Below are 17,001 nucleotides of genomic sequence, written 5' to 3'. Positions count from 1 at the left end.
AAAGACCTCCCAGGAAAGGTATACCCTGCAACTGCAGAGGGCCTTTGCTGTGTTGATGGCTCCATCTAGTGGTAGTCGGGAGGAACTGCGAGCTCTACAAAAGGGATTTGTTCATCTTCTGATGTGGCGGGGGCAGACATTTTATTGCGGCGATGCCATGAGCCCAGTTTATGCCTTTTGCAGGATCCTTTTTGTCCCGTCACACCCACGATTTCTAGCTCCTTAAGCCCTTGGGCTGAGCAATTACACTTCTCACCCACTGGTGCTGACAGAGTTTGTACATTTTGTGCATGTACTCATTTATATCTGACCCGTTTGCTTTTGGTGGCTTTCTTGTTCCTGCGGCAGGCCACCTTTATCTTTGCGGTGCCCTCCAACCTAGTGTTAACGTCGTAAAGTCCCACTACTTCCTCAGATAACCACTGTCTTCTTTATTTATTTTTTATGAAAGCGTATTTATTTTTATGTAATCTCTCCTCCCAGCGAGGGGCTTGACCTCATGACCTCGAGATCAAGCGTTAGCATACTCTGGCGACTGAGCCAGCCAGGCGTCCTGCCCCCATTTTCCTTTTGGCTGGCTCATCGGCTCAGATGGCTCAGAATTTTCTGGAAGTCCCTACTGCCCCTTGTGGCCAGTGTATGGTCCTTAGCCTGGCTTTGAACGTCACGGCAACACTCTCCTCTGGCTGTTGTTGCTATGTTGATATTTCTAACCTGCATCAGCCAGTGTGGGACTTGACGGAGCACGTCTTCCTGCACAGGGGTGAAGAACACCCCAGGTTTGCAGACATTTCCAGATGCACTTAAACTCCTGCTTCCAAGTGGTAAGCAGGGCACCGTGGCTCTCTCTCTCTCTCTCTCTCTTTTTTTTCGTACGGTTTCCTCAAACATGGGAGGTGCCAGACTCAGCAGGTGCAAAAACAAGCCTCTTGTGTCATCCTCTTTTTATCTGTTAACATTTATTCACCATCACGACCTGCGATTCTCACGTGAGTCTTATGATTGAAATTATTATGTGGCTGAAATTCATGAGCCCGATGGAAACCACCTACGTCGGTTTCCCTTCGATGTCATCAGCCATTTAGACTGGAACGTTCTCTGAGGTGGAGGTTGGAAGGGGGGGGGGGGCACGTGGTCATCTCCCTGGCTTTTAGCGGGTTCCAGTTTGGAACCCAGCGTGCTTTACACGCGGAGGGCATTTGCTGTGACTGGCATGGATTGGTGTGACCGGTAGATTCTCCCTCTGTCCCCAGAGCCATCATGAAGCTGAATGGCCACCAGCTGGAGAACCACGCCTTAAAGGTCTCCTACATTCCCGACGAGCAGATAGCACAGGGTCCTGAGAACGGGCGCCGAGGAGGCTTTGGCTCTCGGGGTCAGCCCCGCCAGGGCTCCCCTGTGGCGGCGGGGGCCCCGGCCAAGCAGCAGCAAGTGGACATACCCCTGCGGCTCCTGGTGCCCACCCAGTATGTGGGTGCCATCATTGGCAAGGAGGGGGCCACCATCCGAAACATCACGAAACAGACCCAGTCCAAGTGAGTCTTGGCTGCTGGGAGATGGAGGTCGGGTGCCTCCGGGAAGCACACCGAGGAGCCTCAGTATTGACCTCTTAGGAAATGTCACCTGGAATGTGTTCCCTTTTCTCTGTGTTCGTTCGGGGGTCGCTGCTTCCAGTCACGGCCTCCTAGGAAGGCAGGGGCCGGTAGGGGTTGCGGGGGGGGGTGGTTGAAAAGGCCTGGGACGGGCCATTTGGTGGCAGCGTCTGGGCCGCACAGACCTTAGAGGGGTTCTGTAATTTCTTGTAGGAAAGTCTCATCGGGCAAACCTAGTCTTTGTGAGTCAGCCCCTCCTTGGTGTTCTGTGGTTTCAGTACTGCCTGTTGGTGGCCGGAGGGCTGGACAGCCTGGCCAGAGTCGGCCCTCAGTAACAGGTCATGATCCTGCCCCATATCCACCGCGGCTGCTCCTCTAATCCCTTTTATAAAAAAATTTTTTTTTCCAGACGCGTATAGTTGACCCCTCTTCTCTAATCTTTATGGCTGATCAGCGTACTCTGGAAAAGAACGGGTCACGTCGTGTCCTTATCGCGAAGGCATCCTTTAGTATTTACTTTTAATCTGGGACAGCGCGCCTTCCCTTTATAGTTGTACGCGGGGCGGGATCCAGAATTTAAGGGAGAAGTACAGCTTTAGAGCTGTGGGCTGACGTCTGCCAACCCCGTGTTCCCACCCCAGATGCCACCGTTGTCCCTCCCCACCTCCTGGTTGAGACACAATCCGGAGCGGCAGGCTGGCCGGGTTTCCCTGGCCCTTTCTCTGCCCCTCCCATTCTTCACTTGGACGCGTTCCAAGGGCCCCTTCTGTACCTTCGGTTGAGGAAAGGTGGCCGGGAGTGTGAAGACGGCCCCGGGTTTCACCAGGGACGCCTAACTGTCTTTGACCTTGTGGTCCTCAGGATCGACGTGCACAGGAAGGAGAACGCAGGCGCTGCGGAGAAGGCCATCAGTGTCCACTCAACCCCCGAGGGCTGCTCCTCTGCGTGTAAGATGATCTTGGAGATTATGCATAAGGAAGCGAAGGACACCAAAACGTAAGGCTTTCGCCCGGCGTGTCTTGTAACGGGAGGATTGCCACTTCCCCCACCCCAGCTATGAACTGTTAGCAAGAATGGCGATAAATAAGACGTAAACTGGGAAACGAGGTTCTCTTTCCCACAAGGAACACCCTGTACGTATCCTCTTAGCGATACCGTGAACTCACGGGTGTTTGTACATCGACGTGCGGTGCACAGGTGTATGTGTGCACACGTACGTTGTAGCACAAATAGGGTCCTGATGAACGTGTTCTACAGTTGGCTGTTGCACTTAACGTGGATCAGTAATCCTAGACCCACCTCATTCTTTTTTTTTTTTTTTTCTTTTTTAATTGCCTGGAATTCGGTAGTCCGTGACGACCCGGTATACGGTTGGATGAGTTTAACAGGCATACACCTGCGAAGCCATCGCCCCACTTCTGTAATGAGCATAGCCATCGCTCTGGTTGTCCTTCTTCCCCTTGGCAGCCCAGCCCCACTCCCACATTTCCGTAGCCCTCAGCAGCCACCGCTGTGCTGGTTCTCGCATCTTTTAAAATGTAACTCTGTCGCGTTCTTTGTCCTGGAAACCCCACGTCTGTGGTGGCAGGATGATCGAGTCTGAGCGTGGCCTGCCATTTAAGGAACTCTTACCCCTCACTTCTTCCCAAGGGCCGACGAGGTTCCCCTGAAGATCCTGGCCCATAATAACTTTGTGGGGCGGCTTATTGGCAAGGAAGGGCGCAACCTGAAGAAAGTGGAGCAGGACACCGAGACGAAAATCACCATCTCTTCGTAAGGCTCTCATTTGCCTCTTTATTTATCAAAAGACTTTTAGAGCACGAGCAGGGAAGAGGGGCAGAGATTTTTGTTTGAAATTGTTTAAGGTTTGGTTTTTTTTTTTTTTTTTTTTGAGAAAGACAGGATGGGCGGGGCAGGGGCAGAGAGAGAGAGAGGGAGACACAGAATCCGAAGCAGGCTCCGGGCTCCGAGGCATCAGCACAGAGCCCGACGCGGGGCTCGAATCCACGAACCGCGAGTTCGTGACCTGAGCCGAAGCCGGACGCTTACCTGACTGAGTCACTCAGGCGCCCCGAGAGTATTTTTTGTAATGTTTATCTGTTTTTGAAAGAGAGACCGAGCAGGTGAGGGGCAGAGAGGGAGAGAGGATCCCAAGCGGGCTCTGTGCTGTCAGCACAGAGGGCTCGAACTCACGAACCCTGAGATCATGGCCTGAGCCGAGATCAAGAGTCGGACACTTAAACCAACTGAGCTACGCAGGCGCCCTGAGGGAGAATCTTATGTGGCCTGATGTGGGGCTGAGCCCCAGTCACAGAGTCGGACGATCAACTGACCAAGCCTCCCAGGCGCCTCTTTATGAGTGGGATGCCCCAGGGGCTCAGGGTCAGCAGTATTTCATTATTGAGCCTCAGTACTTGGCCCCTCAAGTTGGATGCGGTTTCTGCCTATTGAGGGGTAGTCAGCGAAGTGGCAGAGAGCATTTCTCTCCGTGAGGGCTGGTGGTGTGGGAGTGCCTCCCTTCAGCCCTCCGGCCCGCGTCTCAGAGAGCCTGCGGCCAGGAGCCAGGGCCTCGGGGTTTCAGACCTACCTGCCAGGCTGAGAAGGGGCCCGACCTAGGTCCTATTCTGAACGGGGACGGAGCGTGTGCTCTCCCTGTGCAGCGGCCTTGCCTCTCTGGCAAGAAACAAAGCCAAGCAGCTCGATTAGGTGGGTCTTTGGTGAGCGCTGTGCCTTATGGACTTGCTCTGCTCCAGAAGCACAGGAAGTGGATTGCCTTGGACCACGGGGGAACGTTCCGGTCCTGAGCATCTTCCTTTCCTGGTTTTGCCGGTGGTGAAAACCTGTCTGAGTGGACTCCTTGCAAATGGAGGGGTGTTTTCCTCTCCCTGGCACCGTGCCCCCGGCCTGGGTTCCAGACCGAACGCCAGAGACCAGGAGCTACTTGCCAAAAGTGAAACAGCCTGCAGACACGGTTTCTGTGGCTAGTTACGAGCCGGGGTCCGCTCCTGGCCCCGGCCGGTCAGTGTGGAAAGGTGACTCAGCTCTGCTCTCCCACCAGGCTGCAGGACCTCACCCTCTACAACCCCGAGAGGACCATCACCGTGAAGGGGGCCATTGAGAACTGCTGTAGGGCCGAGCAGGAGATCATGAAGAAAGTTCGGGAGGCCTACGAGAACGACGTGGCTGCCATGAGTGTGAGTGCCTCGTGCCCCTGCTGACCGCTCTCCGAGCCTGAGCCACGGCAGAAGGGGGTCTCCATGTGGGGTGGGGAGGCCACGTGCTTTTGGACCTCCATCCCTCAGAGTCTTTCAAGTGTAATTAATTGAGATTCTTTATCGGATTCCTGGGGCGGGTCTCCTCTTGGGCTTCAGGGTCCGCGATCTTCCTGTACAATTGGTGTTGGCGTGTAGCTCGGTGAGAAGGGTCCGTTATTTTAATCTGATCGAAAAAAATTTTTTTGCTATTTATTTTTGAGAGAGAGAGGGAAACAGCGCGCGAGAGGGGGAGGAGGGGCAGCGAGAGAGAGGGAGTCACAGAATCCGAAGCAGGCTCCAGGCTCCGAGCTGTCGGCACAGCCCAGTGTGGGGTTCGAACCCACGGACTATAAGATCATGACCTGAGCCGAAGTCGGATGCTCAACCAACTGCGCCACCCAGGTGCCCCTAAATTTTTTTCTTAAGTTTATTTATTTATTTTGAGAGAGACAGAGACCGTGTGAGTGGGAGAGGGATAGAGAGGGAGACAGAGAATCCCGAGTAGGCTCCACGCTGTTAACGCAGAGCCCATCGTCTGATTTTTATCGTATTTTTAAATTTTATTTTATTTATGATGAACAGGCTGTAAATTTTTTTTTTTTTAACGTTTATTTATTTTTGAGACAGAGAGAGACAGAGCATGAATGGGGGAGGGTCAGAGAGAGGGAGACACAGAATCCGAAACAGGCTCCAGGCTCTGAGCTGTCAGCACAGAGCCCGACGCGGGGCTCGAACTCACGGACCGCGAGATCATGACCTGAGCCGAAGTAGGACGTCCAATCGACTGAGCCACCCGGGCGCCCCTGTAAATTTTGTTTGAACGTTTGTTTATCTTTGAGAGACAGAGAGGGACAGAGCACCAGTGGGGGAGGGGCACAGAGAGAGGGAGACACAGCATCTGAAGTAGGCTCTAGGCTCTGGGCTTGAACCCACAAACTGTGAGATCTTGACCTGAGCCGAAGTCGGCCATTTAACGGACTGAGCCACCCAGGCACCCTGCCCCTCCCCCCCGTCATCTGATTTTTAAGCGGAGGGAGGATGGTGGGTACGGGAAGAAAGGTGAGTCCTGGAAGTTAATGGACATCTGTCCTTGCTGTGCCTTCTCATAGGAATGTTCCAGTGCAGGGTTTAGTGGGATAAACCACCAGAGATGGGGGGGGAGGGGGACGACATCTGAGGCTCTGTTGGACCCTTTTGGGGGGGGGTGGCCGGTTCTCAGTCCAGGGATTACGTACCACAGCTCACAAGTCCACGCTCTATGTGTACGTGAGCGTGTATGAAAACCACAAGGACAGGCCGCCTGTGTTGGCCGCCCCGCCCCCCGCCTCTGGGCTCAGCCAGGCCCCTGCAGGGTGAGCTGACCTCTTCCTCCTCACCTTCCTTCCCCAGCTGCAGTCGCACCTCATCCCCGGCCTGAACTTGGCGGCTGTGGGTCTTTTTCCAGCCTCGTCCAGCGCGGTCCCGCCACCGCCTAGCAGCGTCACTGGAGCGGCTCCGTACAGCTCCTTTATGGTAGGTGCAAGATCTCACCCCAGGGGACCCCGGGCCCTTCTGTGGCCTCCCTTCGGGCCCAACGCCCCGTGGGGGCCCGATGCTTGGGGATGCATTTGCAGGGAGAGGGAAGGGAGGTCTGGGATGCCCCCATCGTGCGCACTCACGGCCGCTGGTGCTCCGCTGTGTGGATGGCGCCTCCTCGGTCCTTACTGGGCGGAGGGAGAGCCGGGGAGGGCGTAGCCCCTGTTGGCCGCCCGCTGCCTGCGCCCTTCTGCCTCGAGGACACGTGCCCGGGGTGCGGGAGGGCTGCACCCCTCGCCCGTGCTAACGGCACCCCCTGTCTTGGCAGCAGGCTCCGGAGCAGGAAATGGTGCAGGTGTTCATTCCCGCGCAGGCCGTGGGCGCCATCATCGGGAAGAAGGGACAGCACATCAAACAGCTCTCTCGCTTTGCCAGCGCCTCCATCAAGGTGACCTGCTCTGCCTGCCTCCAGGTCCCGCGAGGAGGGGAGCGTTCGCTTGCTGCCGGGGGCTCAGACCTCTGTTTCCCGACACCCCGGGTGGCCCGCCCTGGGGCAGGGCCTCTTCCTCTGAGGGATCTCAGCCCCCTTTGCTTTTCACCTTGCCAGGGTCTTCCTTGCTTCCAGGCTCTCAGACGAGGGAGGGGGCCGGGTGTTGCAGCGTAGAAAGCGAACTTGGGTTCTGGCACGGACTGACGTGGGTTCAAGCCCCCGCCTGCCCCTAAGCCAAGGACCTCAGCCTCCGGTTTGCTCACGACTGCGGAAGCCGAGGCCCTGGGCTCAGGGCGCCTGGCGCACAGTGCTTGCTTTGCTAAGTGTCAGGCTGGCTCTACACCTTGGTCGGCCAGGGTCCAGGGCAGAGAGCAGGGAGAATCTTCCCTAGTGAAACTAAGCGGTTAAGTTTCATAAGCCTGAATCCATCTGTGGTCTAAGAGGAGCTGGTCAGACGCAGTGATCCTTCTCTGGTGAAGTGTGGGCGGTAGGGGGAGCCTCTTTGACCACCTCTGTTTGCTTTGTAGATTGCTCCTCCCGAAACTCCTGACTCCAAAGTTCGTATGGTCATCATCACTGGACCCCCGGAGGCCCAATTCAAGGTTCTCATCTTTGTTTTTCCAAGCTAGACCCGGGTGGGAGGCTGGGTGGGAATGCAGATCCGCACGACGCTTTTTAAAAACGGTTTTTATCCATTTCTTGGAGTAATCTTTTTTTAAACATTGTTTTTCAAAACGTTTTTATTTATTTAGGGGGGAGAGAGAGACAGCGTGAGGGGGGGAGGGGAGGAGAGAGAGAGAGGGAGACACAGAATCTGAAGCGGGCTCCAGGCTCCGAGCCTGACATGGGGCTCGAACTCGATAACGGTGAGATGAAGTCGAACGCTTAACCGACTGAGCCACCCAGGCGCCCTGATTTCTTTTACGTAATCTTTACACCCGGCGCGGGGCTCGAACTCACGACCCCGAGATCAAGAGTCTCCCGCTCTACCGACTGAGGCAGCCAGGCGCCCCTGCAGGATAAAGCATTGCAGTGCTGCTTCCAGTTGGGCATCACACTTAATTTCTGTTGACTTCTGTTTCCTTCTTTACGTGTGAAGGTGAACAGGAATTCGGGACAGAAGGAAACCCTAGGGCTTGGCTTCTTCCTTGGGCTTTGCCTTAGTTGCATCAAAGGAAGACCTTTGATGCCAAATTTCCTTCTCTCCTTTGTATCCATCGCTAAGTGCCTGCACTTCTGGTCACATAGCCCAAGAGCCGACCGTGAGCACATCCTGACCGAGGCAGGGGTGGAGAATGGGGATAGGCTCTTTAGGCTGTGTGCAGCGGCCCACAGCCTGTTCTCTGCGGCCTCGTTCAAGTCAGTGGGGTCATCCCAGACCCTATAGGGATTTGTAGCTTATGAATTGTTCTGGGAGGTGTGGGTTCAGTTACTCTGCCCCGGCTCTCCAGTGTTACAAGCAGTCAGAAGGAACAGGTCAATGCCACAACAATGGCATTTTCGGTCACCTGGGTAGATGGTTGATCCACCCCTGGGTGGGGCCTGGGGGGCAGCAGGGGAGGGGCTGGAGCTTGGGGACCGGACGTCTCTGTTTACCTCGCTTCCCTTTTCATCGCGTGTATGGCCTGCTGATTAACAAGGATCTCTTCCTCTCAGGCTCAGGGAAGAATTTATGGAAAACTCAAGGAGGAGAACTTCTTTGGTCCCAAGGAGGAAGTAAAGCTGGAGACCCATATCCGGGTGCCAGCGTCAGCTGCCGGCAGGGTTATTGGCAAAGGTGGCAAAACGGTGAGCCTTGAGGGCCAGGCTGAAAGTTCTGGATCTTTGTCCTCAAACCCGACAGCTTTGCTCTGGCTTCTCTCTCCCCTACCCCACACAACCTGAGGACTCCCGACTTGCTCCTTGACCTAATTCTCCTCCACAGCCCAGCTCTGGAGTCCTCTAGTTACCTGCTAGCGATTTGCCTCTTGTCCTTCCCTCCAACCCCTCCCTTTCTTGATGGCGCCCTGAGCTTCTCCTCACCCCTGGCCACGCAGGTGAACGAGTTGCAGAATTTGACAGCAGCTGAGGTGGTGGTGCCCAGAGACCAGACCCCAGATGAGAACGACCAGGTCATCGTCAAGATCATCGGGCATTTCTATGCCAGCCAGGTACACGTGGTACACCCCCCCCCCCCCGTTGCCAGGAGCGCGGGGATCAGAGAGGGAAGACTCCAGATGTTGACCTCCATGGCCTGGATGAATCCGGTGGACTCTGCCTGCCTCTGGGCTGGCTCAGTTTTCTTTTAATTTGTTTTGAGAGAGAAAGAAGAGGGGCAGAGAGAGGGGAGAGAGAATCCCAAGCCATCTCTGCGCTGTCGCGTAAGCCTGAGGTGGGGCTCGAACGCACAGACTGTGAGACCGTGACCTGAGCCGAAATCAAGAGTCGGACACTTAACCGACCGAACCACCCAGGCGGCCCTGGGTCATTCTTTTCTAGGTGTAGGAGTGTGACGTGTAGATGTCTTATTTCCTCTTGAGGCTGTAGGGAGAGCGGTCTGAGGATTTCATATATGATATATATCCTATATAATAACCAGTATGTATTCTGTATTCTTGGTCATCAACGAAGGGTCTTTCCTGTTGTCTAACCTTAGTGCTTCGCTAACACCTTGTGCACAGGATGAGAAAGGAAATTGGTATCACCCCCTTCCCCCGCCAAGTCTTGTTTGTGAAATAATAATGCCAGTAACAACATTCTGGATGGCCCTTCCCCAGTGCAGTCCCTTAGCCTTTCTCACAATGACTTTTCCATCCCTGCTTCCAGTTCTTCCACCGTCCCATTGCAGAACTCCCCACCCCCACCTCCAGGGAGCCGGTCGGCACTGCCCAGCATTGGGACTGACCCCAGAGCCTGCATAGGAGAGTGGATGTCGGGGTCAAATGCCCTGTACTTTGAAAAGTCAGGCAAAGGATGACCGGAAGGGAGTGAGGTTTTCCTAATATCCTCCAGTGTCGGAACCGGAAGGGGTACGGAGGCCTTTGGACGCAACCCCTTCCTCTTAGAGGACAGACGTTTCACAGCAGGCTTGTGGCCCCACCGACACTGTCTAAGGCAGTACAGGAACCGGGAATCCGGGCTCTTGGTTCCCAGTGTGGTGTGGCTGTGCAGCAGCAGGAATGTGGGTTCTGGAGGCAGAGGCCTTGGAACTCAAACCCCGCCTGGCGTGGTCTTCTGCGCCGTATGGCTTTGGCTAACTTTTCTGGGACCGTCTTTTGAGAAGTATTAACGGTAGCATCTGTGGCCGAGTCTGCTGCACCAAGCACCATTCTGTGTGGTTTACATATATTAACTCGTGTAATCCCCACGATAGCCTCATTTTACGGATGGGGGTGTGAGCTTAAGAGGGTAAAGGACGTACGCAAGGATGCACAGGGCCAGGAGGTTTTCAGTACCGAAGCGGGGATGGTTTTCATCTGTTAGGATGAGGAGTAGAGAGAAGAGCTACGTAAGCTGTCCGCTCGGGGCTGACCGAGTAGGAAGTGATCTAAAAAAAGGGAGTCCACCGTCTTGCCTCAACCTAGACCACCTTTCTGTTTAACCAAGAAACCAAGCACGCCGTGGGTGGGAGGACGCGATTCTGGCGACCGGTTCCGGGGGGCGTCGCATTGTGCTGTTGATTTCCCTCGTGGAACCGTGTTCTTGGGGACGGCGCCTTTGAGAAGGGGAGGGGAGAGACACCGATCCATTTTGTACGGTGGGGCTTCGGTGTCACTGCTGGTTTCTAAATCCGTCTCTGGACGTTTCGTTCTCTCTCCTGGGAACGTCGACGTGTGTGGTGGGGCTGTGGTCAGTGGGGAGGAGGTCTCCGAAGTGTATGACCCTCCAAGGGAACACACACTCCTGGCGACTCCAGGAGGTTGATTCGGGGTTCCGCGGTACGTGCGGCAACTTTGTTAACCGGAGGCCCTCACTCCTGCCGCTCGTCTGTTTTTTCCTACAGATGGCCCAGCGGAAGATACGAGACATCCTGGCCCAAGTGAAACAGCTGCACCAAAAGGGACAGAGTAACCAGGCCCAGGCACGGAGGAAGTGACCAGCCCCTTCCCTTCGCAGCGACTCAAGGACAACGGGCTGAAGTCGAGAGCGCGTTCTCCCCAGCAGGCCTGAGAATGAGTGGGAATCAGGGACCCTTGGGCCGGGATGTAGACCAGGTTTGCCCGCTTGGCTTGAGGAAAGACGTTCCAGTGAGGAACCCTGATCCCTCGGCCCCACACGCCCAACCAATTGGCCCGACACTGCCCGCCCCTCAGGGTGTCACCATGGAAATTCTAGCTCAGGGTGCTTTTAAACGTGGATTGTTGAAGTAAGTTCTCCAGGTCCCACCAAGAGAGTGGGTCAGGCCCTAGTGGGAAGAGAAATAAAATTTCCTTCAGGTTTTTAAATCATGCAGAGGGGTGTTTTAATCAGCCTCAAAGGATGGTTTGCTTCTCAACCCGAAAATCCTTCCAGCCTTCTCCTACTTGGTTCGTTGATTAAAATACCTCTACTCTCGTGCCCTGACATAACCTCTTCCTATATAGCCTCTTCCTGAAGTCACGCTAATTGTTTTATCTGTACTGCTACCAGAAAAGGTGGGAACCAATGCATTGTTTTGCTTACGTTATTGACTCAGAGGAGAAGACACACCAGCATCTATAGCTTAAGTCCACTCCTTCCCTAACCGACCAGTAGGAACAGCAAGGAATAAAGAACGGGGGAGAGATGTGATTAAACTATATAGTAATCCACGTTTAAAAGGAGTGCCCTTATGGCCGATCTAGTCCAGATCGCCATCTTGAAAAATTGGCGCGATGAAAATGTTCTCCACTCTGTCGGGACTTCCCCACCGAGATTCCCTGCCCCGTTCACGTCCTTCTCCCCATCTAGGTGCACATGGGCGGTAGTGAATGCTCGGCAGGGTAGGGGCTGACCACTGTACTGTCCCTGATTCCCACCATTCTCAGGCAGATTTTATATTTTTTTAAAGTCTATTTTAATGATTGGATATGAGCACTGGGAAGGGGACGTAACTCCCCTTGATAAAGTCTCAGTTCCATGGAGGACTTGAGTGGCCCCAAAGGCTGCCACTGTGCCCTCACTCCAGCCCGTGTGCTCCTATAAGGGCTGGTTCCCAGAGGCAGGGGTTGTGGGGCACTCCCCCGCCACGGCACTGTTCCCTTGGTGGAGGTGGGATGTGGAACCCAACCCCGAGCTCCCGGTAAAGCTGAAGTCCACCATCTGGCGTACGTTATGAATATTCAGTAAATGGGAGAGTATTTGCTTCTGTCGTTATCCCAGAGGCATATTTAACCGATGGCTTCTGCCTCCGTGAATCATCGGCATGACAAAAGTTGTGCCTAAAAAACAAAGTTCAAAATACCAGCAACCTTATGCACAAAGGGGTAAATAAGCTTAATTTATTAATTTCCCAGGCTCAGTAAGATCCCGTTGGAAGTTCAGCCCTTGTGGAAGACAGCAGCCATCAGTTGAATGAGGTTGGGCCTCCCCTCCTGATATACTGATTGTCAACGCATATCAGCCAGGTGGTGCACTTTAGTTAGCTACCTTGGACAATGCTATCAAGTGTGCTGGGAAGGGAGGAAGGCCTCTCTGCATGTGGAAAAGCCCATGCGTGGAGTCCCCTCCTTCCGACACTGCAACAACAACAGTAGTAACAACGAGACAACCATGACACGTGGGCGGAGTCAGTCAGGTAATGCTGTGCGCGAAGTAAACTACCTCAAGGTATGAAGTTACCTCAGCAATTACTTTCCTTTTTGTTCCCCTCACCTTTTTTTAACCTTTTTTTTTCTTTGCGGCTTGCTGATATTTTATATAAAAAAAAGAAAAGCAAAGCAAAAGAGAAGCTGATAGTCTTGAATATTTTATTTTTTTAATGAAAAGAAAAAAAAACCGAGAAAGTTATGTTTCATAATTTCTTACAACATGAGCCAGTGTAAGCCTTTAGGATCTCTCTAGGGAGAACAGGCCCTATGGGAAGGGCAGCAGGGGCTGGCTCTTTGGGAGGAGGCTGGGGCTCAGCGGCCCAAGGTGGAGAGAGCCCGGGGTGAGGCCCTGATCTCTGACCCCCAGATTCCTAAGCCACTGGCCTCTCCTGGGAAATCCCGCCTGCTGGGGATTCAGAGACCTAGCAGAGCTGTGGGCCTCCAGTGGCCAAACGGCAGTCCCCAGCCACCTGCTCATGGCGTCTCCTCTCTCCCTTTTTGGTTAAAGGGCATCCCAGCCAGTTCTCCCCACCAGTGGTGCTGTTGAGATATTTTTAAATAATTGCCTCCGTTTTATCGAGGAGTGAAATAATATCTAAAAAGTATACCCACTTAAAAAAAAAACAAAAACAAAAAACCCTCTATTTCTCTTTCTAGAAGTATGGGAGCCAAGATTCCGTTGGTGGAAGAGACACAGCTGCTCTCTTACCCTCAGAGAGGTCCACCTGGTTTGTCATTGCAGTCTTTTCTTTTTTTGGTGTTGTTTTCATTTCAGTCCCATCTTGCTGTTCCCTTTGGGTCTGCGTCAACAGACCCAAGGAGCAGACAGACACTCAGATGATTGCCCCTTCGTCTCCTGTCATCTTTAGATTGATCTGATTGGTTCTAACAGTGGACCCAAACCTAAAGGAATTCTTGATTTAGGGTGGTGGGTGCAAGAAGCAGTAGGGGGGTATGGGAATGTGACTGGGGACAGGTTCCTGCCTCGCTCGTGTCTTATCCTTGCGTCCCCATGACATTCCTTTACAACCTCCAGAACTGTCTACCCCAAAGAGAGGAAGAAGCAGGAGAGCATTTAGGGGTGATATCAGGCCTATGTAATTGAGCTTCCCACCTCCCCTAACCACAAAAAAAGGGTCTCCCAACTTCCATCTCTGGCTCTATATGCTTTAGCCCAAAATGAAGCAGATAACGTTCAGACATCGGCCATTTGGTGATTTAAGGCGAATTTCCAGCAGCAAGCATGCTTTAATATCCGGTTCAAACTACCAGCAGAAAAACAAAAAACAAAAACCAACAAACAAAAAAACCACCCACAGTACCTGAAATGTGATTGTTGCAGTGTTCAGTTTCCTTGGGATCCTGCTCCCGTCACACCTTAAGCCCACGTCCTTTTCCTTTGGCTGGTTCAGCTCCCGGAAGAGACCAGGAAGTGTGGCAAGGGGCTGTCAGACGTTAGTTGAATTAGGCACAGCTTCCACCCATCGCTGACATTTGCCCAGCAGGAAAGTTGTGAAAGTTACCCTATCAGAAGCAGAAGGAATATGGTTTGGTGGTTAAAGTTTAGCGGGATAAAGGGACCTGTCTTGGTGGGCCCGCCTTTGACCCTTAGGCTAGGTCTTGGGGTAGTGCCTCGCCCTCCTGCACATCACCTCCATTTCCCCGTCCTTGGCGAGATAAGTCAACGTGGAAAGCACTTGGGAGATTTGGATGATCAGAGAAAAGTGACTTTTAGAAAACCACTTCTATACTGAAGAGAGAGAGAGAGAGAGATATATATGTGTGTGTGTGTGTGCGCTACATATATATTTTTAAGAAAGGACCATCTCTTTAGGATATATTTTTTATTCTGTGGAACACACAAAAAAACCAAAATGGTTTGATTCACTTAACTTCAAAGCTGCATCTGACAGTTACACCCGGATGGCTTTAATCCCCTCTAGGGTCTGGTTGCCTTTTGCAGTTTGGGTTGTGGACTCGGCTCCCCAGAAGGGTCTGGGTAGGAGAGAGCCATACGTAGGGACAGAGTTTTATCCCCTGCTGCCCTTTCCTGCCCTCCCCTGGGTCCTTGTCAAGTCCTTATTCCTTTCCCGTGAGCTCTCCACCTCCGGGGGGGGGTGGGGGGGTGGTTGGGAGCTATTCTTAGGTATGCCTCACTATTGGCAGGAAAGACCCCATGTAAAACCCAGAGAGCACTGCGGGGAACACTCCAGGTGGCTCTGTGTCCGTTTTCCTCTGTGCCAAAGACAGACAGACAGGGGCTGAGAGAGGCCGTTTCTGAATCCAAGCAGTAGCCATCTTTCGACGTATACTTGGGCCCTCTGAGAGGGGCTCCTGGAAACAGTGCGAGCTAAAGACGCGTCCCTTCCCTTCTGAGGCTCCTGGGGGACGTGGGGGCGGTGCTTAGCTTGCCAAGGGGTAGGGAGCTGAGAAAGGGGTCCATTGGCTCCTGTTGCACTTTGGGGAAGGAGGGGAAGTTTGGGGCTCCTCCACGTGGGACTGCTCTCTGTCCCCTGCCCCCACTGCAGAGATAGCATGGCGAGTTCCCTTCAGGCCTGGCAGACTGGCAGCGAGGAGGGGCCTCAGTTAGCTCTCAAGGGTGCCTTCCCCTCCTCCCACCCCAGACGTAACCCTCTGCCAAACTGGGAACCAGCAGTGCTATGTAACTACCTCACAGAGCCCCAGAGGGACCCCCCAGGCTTCCAGTTCACGCCGAAGCCGAAGCCGGCACCTCTAGTCCCCCCTTTCCTCCCACCTCCCACCCGGGGGGGGGCGGGGAGGGGGGGCGATCTGCTTTCACTCTCCTGAAGTGTTTTACGGGGAGATCCTAGTGGCTTTGACATTCAAACCGCGCCACTGTTCTTTGCCTGTTTGTGGCAAACTGGTGGAAGGAAGACAGCACAGCCTGACCACAGTAATTGCAGGAAGATGGGAGACCTCCATGCCAGGGGACATAAAGCCATTTCCCTTCCAAACGCTCGATGACGTAGACGCAGAAACGTCTCTCTGGTACCCAGACTTCGAGTAACGCCAGCTGAAAGCTTCGGTTTCTTTGGATACGTAAGGCTTCTCTGTCGGGGTACAGGGCAGGGAGGAGGCCTCGTGACCGAAGGTGAAGGTAGAGGGCGAGGGCCAGATCCCAACCTTGACCCTTGGGCCCGTGCACCTCCTTGGGGCACAGCCTGATGTGGGCACCATTTGCATGGTGTCTTAGCGTGGTTGAATCCGGACTGACGAGACATGGAAGAAGTTTTTGTTCTCTTAAACAGCAGGAAGCTCCTCGGGAGCGTGTGTTTTCGAGTTACCACAGGTGATGGATGCTACGAGTAGAAATGGATTAACTACCTCAATCCTTACAATAAGATTGGAACCGAGGGCAGGGACTCGTGCATAAGGGTATGAATCCTAGCCAGGAGAAGTGAGTTGAGGCTTGTGCCACAAAAAAGGTTTGTTCTTGAGGAACAGGCAGGCCTGCCAGGACTCCCCCCACCCCTGTCCAGGGGGCTGGGCGGTCTGGCAATTAGGTCCCCCCCCCTCCTTCCGCCTTCCTTGCCCAGGGGTCCAGCGTGTCACCCCTTTCCCTCCGGCTTGACCTCCGCTCACTTGCTCTAGCCTATCTCGTTGGACCAGAGAGGCTGGCTGGAGGTGAAATGGCCTGGAACCCATCACTCAGCCCTAGTGTCAGGAAGCCTGGGGAAGCCAGAGCTAAGACCTCTTCAGGGTTTCTTTGAGATGCTCCGCCTCCGCTGTGTCCTCAGTCTTCATGGGGGGGGAGGGGGGGAGGACAGTTGGCTCTAGAAGTGGTGGTGCGGGATCCTTTGTCCTGAGAGAGTCCAAGGCCCCCGGTCCTCTGGTCGCTCAGGCGTCTTTGTAGTCGGGGAGTCCACTGGGCGCACCCAGCCCCTCCCCACCCTCTAATGGACCTCCTCATAGAAGCCCCATTTCACTTTTGTTTTATCTACCTCTTAGCAAGACAATAGAGAGAAATTAGGTAGTGGCAACTCCACTTGCTTAGGTTAGGGGGGGAAAAAGATTTCTTTTTCCAAAGGAAAAAAAAATATTACCTTAAAAATACTTTCCAAAAAATTTAAAAAACCAAAAAAAAAAAAAAAAAAGAGGGAGACATTTTCCAGTGACCACTGGATTGTTTTAATTCCCCAGACTTTTCTCTTTTTTTCCCCCGTAAATAAGTTTCACTCTTTGGCGAGTTTCTCCACTTGTTTAAGATAATGTGCTGCCCTAACTGGGACAGCGATCACAGTCTGCCCCCCCTGGCTTGTCCCACCCCTACACCCTGTTCCCACCAGTGAGTCTTAACCTGCGCTCCTCCCCCTGACACCCGCCCAGCCAGGTGACTTCCGTCCCCCCAGCAAGAATAAAGACTGTGTGTGTGTGTTGGGGTG

General features: G+C 53.6%; 1 protein-coding gene across 2 annotated transcripts in view; it reads left to right on the top strand.

The window, feature by feature from the left end:
- IGF2BP1 (insulin like growth factor 2 mRNA binding protein 1) overlaps positions 1-16,344 on the top strand; it is a 45,411-nt gene extending 29,067 nt beyond the window's left edge. The window contains exons 6-15 of one of the 2 annotated variants that reach the window (XM_027034004.2): positions 1,254-1,535; positions 2,454-2,588; positions 3,243-3,365; positions 4,651-4,786; positions 6,236-6,358; positions 6,693-6,809; positions 7,379-7,453; positions 8,508-8,639; positions 8,888-9,001; positions 10,834-16,344. In XM_027034004.2, coding sequence (XP_026889805.1) covers positions 1,254-1,535; positions 2,454-2,588; positions 3,243-3,365; positions 4,651-4,786; positions 6,236-6,358; positions 6,693-6,809; positions 7,379-7,453; positions 8,508-8,639; positions 8,888-9,001; positions 10,834-10,926 — 1,330 coding nt within the window. In that variant the 3' untranslated portion in view covers positions 10,927-16,344. Of the gene's footprint in view, positions 1-1,253; positions 1,536-2,453; positions 2,589-3,242; positions 3,366-4,650; positions 4,787-6,235; positions 6,359-6,689; positions 6,810-7,378; positions 7,454-8,507; positions 8,640-8,887; positions 9,002-10,833 lie in introns of both variants that reach the window. The other variant, XM_027034003.2, reaches the window with a different exon arrangement.
- The last annotated feature ends 657 nt before the right edge of the window (positions 16,345-17,001 follow it).

The sequence above is a fragment of the Acinonyx jubatus genome, chromosome E1 (genome assembly GCF_027475565.1).
Source record: "Acinonyx jubatus isolate Ajub_Pintada_27869175 chromosome E1, VMU_Ajub_asm_v1.0, whole genome shotgun sequence".
Classification (NCBI taxonomy): Eukaryota; Metazoa; Chordata; class Mammalia; order Carnivora; family Felidae; genus Acinonyx; species Acinonyx jubatus.
The sequence above is the reverse complement of the archived record's forward strand: the minus strand, read 5'-3'. Positions and strand labels throughout refer to the sequence as shown.